Raw genomic sequence first — 6000 nt, forward strand, 5'->3', positions numbered from 1 at the left:
TTATTGCAACCGTTTTACGAGTTATGTGTGGCTCTCCGCTTAAAGCCGTAAAGGCACACACATAATCAGGAACCGTACATCGAGCCAAAGCGAATGAAACAGGCATCTTTTATTTGTGCTTATGAGAGAGAGAGAGAGAGAGAGAGAGAGAGAGAGAGAGAGAGGGAGAGAGGGAGAGAGGGAGAGAGAGAGAGACAGAGAGAGAGAGAGGGAGAGAGGGAGAGAGAGAGAGAGAGGGAGAGAGGGAGAGAGGGAGAGAGAGAGAGACAGAGAGAGAGAGAGAGAGAGAGGGAGAGAGGGAGAGAGGGAGAGAGAGAGAGAGACAGAGAGAGAGAGAGGGAGAGAGGGAGAGAGAGAGGGAGAGAGAGAGAGAGAGAGAATGGGCAAATGGCTTTTTTATGATGGAAAAATTCCACAGTGGGTCAAAGCCCATTGCAGGTGGCAGCAATTAACTGTAATTTTTGCAGATTGTAATGATCCATAATTTAGCATTATACCCCCTTCCAACTCGTTTCAGTCAAGAGAAAAAGGTTTGCGTGAAGGTTTGATTAGCTGCACATTTTACGCCGCGTTCTGCTCTTTAAGCGAGAGTCTTCAGACGGGGGGGGGTCACGGTGGCCGTGGATGCACGAGACAGGAAGCAAAAACCAGAGAACATCAAACTCTTTTCATTTCTGCGTTTCGTCCACAACACCCTTCCTTATTATCAGCAGCGGTCCTCTTTCTCTGCCCCTTTTGTCTCTCAGCCACAGCAGGCTTAAAACACGCAAGACTGTCCATTCTCCATCTTAGGTTCTCTCATATTCCCAATCAGGCACGCTTTCCCCCTCTTCCCCTTCTGCCGGTCCCTTGTTCTTCCCCAGCACAGTATGGCCATGGCTTTTGGGTTCGGTGTCTGCAAATGACTTTAGAAGAATGTCCTTCACTGGAAAGAAGAAAGGAAAAGAAACGCCAAAGATGAAAGAGGGAGCACATTTGCAAGTGGCGGATGTGTCTTATTTTGCATAGCTCTCGCTTCTGCTTTCTTCTTCTCTTTTTCTATTCACCTGAGCGGATTTAAATAAATCCATGAAGCGTGAAATATCAGAAATAGAAAAGTAATGCATGAAATGCATTTTCAAAAGAGTCTCCCCTCCCACACACAAACAGGCGTAGACAGTTCCTCCACGTGTTTCGTTTTCCCGTGGACGGGTGCTTTTTCTGATAAAAACCGCTACAGTTTATTAGCGTGCGACCTCTTGTTGGCGTTCTGTGCTAATAAGCAGCGTCCCATACATGTCCTACTTTAGCTTGGCTAATTCTGCAAACAAGGTATTGGAGGGGAGATGAGTGTGTTTAACCAGATTAGGCGTGCATTGTCAGGCAAATCTCAGGTCAGCCCACAAGTGCAATTGAAAGTCAATTACTGTCTGAGTGATTTCCACGTTGTTGCTGTTGTCTGTTTAATCCAGAGTTTAACAACAAAATCACACTTGTTCGTTGTAAATATTGGTTTGTGTGACAACACCACTGAAAATGTGCGTTTACACCGAATTCCACTTTAGTCATTCGTTATGGAAATCAAATATGATGAATTTAGAAAAAAAGGTGGAAATGAATGATTTTGATGCTGTTGTGTGATTTTTCAAATCTTTTCATGAACAAATCTGCAACCATGTTGGAATGTGACACACCTGCTTTGTCTTGCATTGGTTTAAATTTAGGTTTTCTCTGTGTGTCTCCTTTTGTGACAGATAAAGATGAGCCCAGCAGCTACACCTGCACAACGTGCAAACAGCCCTTCACCAGTGCCTGGTTCCTGCTTCAGCACGCCCAGAACACCCACGGTTTCCGCATCTATCTGGAGAGTGAACCTGGCAGCCCCCTCACCCCTCGTGTGGCTGCGGCTCCTGGGATGGGGGGCGATTGCGCCTCCTCCCAGCCTCCCCTCCACGCTGTGCACTTGGCCGACGGCAGCCCTTACAGCCTTCTGAAGATGCCGGGTTCTGGGTCTGTCCGGGATTCGGCGTCTACACCTCGCGAGGGTCGATATCCCAGGACACCCCCGCTGTTCAGCCCACCACCACGTCACCACCTTAGCCCCGATGACCTTGCCTTGGCAACCCACCATCCTAGCGCCTTTGACAGGGTGATGAGGCTGAACTCGGTGCCATTAGAATCCCCTCAGAGCATGGACTTCTCTAGACGCCTACGGGAGCTAGCCGGCAATGCCACTGGAGGTTCTCCGCCTCTGTCCCCTAACAGACCCAACCCTATGCAACGGCTGCTGCAGCCATTTCAGCCAGGTTCCAAACCTCCATTTACAGCCACGCCTCCCATGTCCACCTCCCAGTCCCCTTCTGGATCCCGCTCTACCCCTAATCCTGTATCCAATGCAGTCCAACCAGGCACCCCCGTCAAGTCAAAGTCTTGCGAGTTCTGCGGGAAGACCTTCAAGTTCCAGAGCAACCTTATCGTGCACCGGCGAAGCCACACAGGGGAAAAGCCTTTCAAGTGTCACCTCTGTAATCATGCCTGCACACAGGCCAGCAAACTAAAGCGCCACATGAAGACGCACTATCAAAACAAGTCTTCGGCGCTAAATGCCAAGTCAGACGACGGCCTCTCCACCGCCAGTTCTCCTGAACCTGGCACCAGTGAGGTGGTGGGCAGTGCCGCGGATGCCCTCAAGTCAGTGGTGGCCAAGTTCAAGAGCGAGAACAATGGTCTCATGACTGGAAATGAAGAGGAGGAAGATGAGAATGAGGAAGAAGAAGAGGAGGAAGAAGATGAAGATGAGGAGGAAGAAGAAGAGGAAGAGGAAATGGATAGAAAGCCTGATGTAGAAGAAGATGGGAGGAATGACTACCGTTTCAGCCTGCGGTTAGAGGGGGCCCGTCACCACCAGAACACTGAAGCTCTACACCCACATCGCCGAAGCTCGTCCCGGGAGCCCGTTGATGACGACTCAGCCGTGGAGTTGGATCGTGGAGACGATGGCTCCACCACCACCCTCAACGGCCTGGGACCGTTAAATAATGACAAGCTCTCCAGGAAGCTTTTGGGTGGTGGGATGAGTCCTGACTCCATCAGCTCACTGTCAAAGCGCATCAAGGTGGAAAAGGACCTTGACCCCCCAACGCCCACCATCCCAAACACAGAGAACGTCTATTCTCAGTGGCTAGCTGGCTACGCGGCTTCTCGGCAACTCAAGGATCCCTTCATCAGCTTCACAGGTGGGGACTCTAGACAATCACCCTTTACATCCTCATCCGAGCACTCAGAAAACGGCAGCTTGCGCTTCTCCACTCCGCCTGGTGAGCTGGACGGTGAGCGAGCCGCCTCAGGACGCAGCGGCACCGGCAGCGGGGCCAGCACTCCCCACGGCGGCAGTGGGAATGGCAGGCCGAGCTCCAAGGACGGTCGCCGCAGCGACACCTGTGAATTTTGTGGCAAGGTGTTTAAAAACTGCAGCAACTTGACAGTGCACCGCCGCAGCCACACTGGAGAGCGGCCGTACAAATGCGAGCTGTGCAGCTACGCGTGCGCCCAGAGCTCAAAACTCACCCGCCACATGAAGACCCACGGACAGATGGGCAAGGACGTGTATAAATGTGAAATTTGCCACATGCCTTTCAGTGTGTACAGCACTCTTGAGAAACACATGAAGAAATGGCACAGTGACCGCCCTCTGGCTAATGACATTAAAACTGAATAGACAAAGAGCAGTTCTCCTTCAGCTCCCCCGGCTAGAAAGCAACCCTGCCTAACTAGCCAACAAGCATGTGGGGGAGAGACCACAGGGTCAGACACCAGAACACAGTGCAGCCCTGCTTTCATCCTCTTCTGGAGAAAGCTAGATGCATGATCCACGATCGGGGCAATACTGATGCATCACAACTTTTTGAGCCTTTCTATTGTGCAATAATTTACACATTTTTGTATTTTTTGTAACTGGACAGCATGCTTGGTGTGTTTTGGCTACTTAGAGAGAGCAGCTTGTCCGTGGCTGGTGTGGGTTTGGTTGTACATGTGTTGCTGTTGATACTTTAGGTTTTTTTGACATAAACAAAAAAAAAGATTAGTCTAACCCAAGCTGCGTACGGTACACACAGTTTTACATATCATGTGCAGTTTTGTGTTCAAACATAGCAGACGGTGTCATATTTTCAAAACATCAAGACAAGCAGGGTTAAACATAAATCCGATCCGGGGTTTTCCCCCAGAAAATGAGTTAAGCCTGGCGGAGGGGGTGGGGGGTCGCGCGCTCTGTCCCGCAGCGCTCCTCCGTGAGGGTGGGGGTGGGTGCACACGTTCCGCTGCTGTTTCTCACCAGTATCAGCTGATGGAGGGCTCTAGTTTCGTTGCGCCGTTCGTGTCAGCGGACACAGTAGGGTCGGGGGAGGGGTGGGGTGGGGCATGAGGCTTAGCCTGGCGGGTGGCCAAGCAAAGCCTGGCGGGCCGCCAGGCTTATAAAGTGCTGGGGGGAACCCTGCGATCTTTGTGAAAGAATTACAATGCAACACGGAGAAGAGATTTATCTATCTAAATGTACATAGAAAATCGGCTGCCTATTGAATTTTAGGTACTGGCGCCATTACGTGTTTCTTTTACGAACATCAATGAAATTAATAATGTGGTTTGAAATGACAACAAAGAGTGCCTTGGATACTTTACTTGCATTAGTTAATCCTCCTTTTTGCTATAAGCTTGGAGTTTCAGCTCTAAAGGGTTACAGGACATTGTTGTGCACATGTAGAAGAGGCAGGTCCTTGCATCAAGCACCTGCTCGACCCTGTTGTTCCTCAGCTCGGTAGGACACAGGGAACCAGCTGAAACCAACCCAAACAGAAAAAGGATTTGGTGGATCTCTGGTAAATCATTTATCTGCCTGACTCGTGTGTATTGATGTTTTCATTCTTACAGTTTTGTTTACTGGCATGCTACATGCTTTAAAAAGGGGGTTCGGACTTTGGCGTGGAGGTTTGAGTTTTTTGGTAGAAAGGGTACTCCAGTAACCAACAAAAAGCTCCTAATTTTCCAGAGTGTTTATTTTCTTTGAAAATTAAAAGCGCAAAAGTGATTTTGCAACAGCACAGAAACCTTTTTTCTTTTCTTCTGCGCTAGCCAGGCAGGCAGCAGGTCGCCGTGTTTCCGCTGTAGGAGTTCTGGGTCCTCTCAGCCGCCGCGTCTCCGTGCTAAATCAGCCTTTCAGGGCTTTGCTAAGACGTCAGTGTGTCGCTTCTGCAGTGAGTGGTGTCACTGATCAATGAAAAAGTGATCCCATGAACACGAATAACATAGAAAAGTTTTATTTTTCTAAGCACGCCATCGTTCAGTCTGCTGAGGATGACGAGAGCGGTTTTCTGTGGTAAAAAGTGACGTTCAGGGACCGTACGTTGTACTGAACAAGACCACAAAGTGGCGTAAATTACAACGTTGGGAGGGGGGGGGGGGGGGGGGGTTCCGCCACAACTCGTGGGAGGTTGAAAACTGATTTTAAAGCAGCGTCAACACTGCTTATTCTCTTTTCCCTCAATTCTGCATTTTCAGCAACTTTCTCAATTTCACAGCTGAAGTGACCCAGAAGCTCCGATAGTGGAAGCGGGCGTATTCCAGCAGTTGGGTGTTGAGTGGGTTCAGCAGGTGTCTCTGAAATTACTTAAAGTGATAACTTTTTTTTTTGGGGGGGGGGGGGGGGGGGGGGGGGGGGTTAGTAAAAACCTACTTTGAGTGAAATTGGAAATGATTCCAAATGAAATAGAGAAAGGCATCACATTATCCGTTTCAGACCGGATTACGATCTCTTTATTTAACTTGCTCTAAGCCTTTTTATGTTGTTCTGAAATCTCCATCCCCGTCGTCGATGTCGATGACGTAGCACTTGTCACTCTGCCTTGGATCCTGTATCTGTCTCTCTAATCGGAGGTACAGTTGGTTGAGTATAAAATGATGACCAGATTTCAGATCTGGCGCTACCTACATGCACTGTTCAATTTTCCCAGTTTACAGTTGGGCGCT

The 6000-nt window shown here is 49.4% G+C and overlaps 1 protein-coding gene across 4 annotated transcripts in view; it reads left to right on the forward strand.

The window, feature by feature from the left end:
• Nucleotides 1-4225, forward strand: part of LOC107392744 (B-cell lymphoma/leukemia 11A) — a 41401-nt gene extending 37176 nt beyond the window's left edge. For 2 of the 4 annotated variants that reach the window (XR_011520809.1, XR_011520810.1), the window contains one exon: nucleotides 1734-1819. Coding sequence is in view for 2 of the 4 variants with exons in the window: in XM_015970700.3 (XP_015826186.3) it covers nucleotides 1734-3697 (1964 nt within the window). In the remaining 2 variants the exon portion in view is untranslated. Of the gene's footprint in view, nucleotides 1-1733 lie in introns of all 4 variants that reach the window. The other 2 variants (XM_015970700.3, XM_070552048.1) reach the window with 1 other exon arrangement.
• The last annotated feature ends 1775 nt before the right edge of the window (nucleotides 4226-6000 follow it).

The sequence above is a fragment of the Nothobranchius furzeri genome, chromosome 6 (genome assembly GCF_043380555.1).
Source record: "Nothobranchius furzeri strain GRZ-AD chromosome 6, NfurGRZ-RIMD1, whole genome shotgun sequence".
NCBI lineage: Eukaryota > Metazoa > Chordata > Actinopteri > Cyprinodontiformes > Nothobranchiidae > Nothobranchius > Nothobranchius furzeri.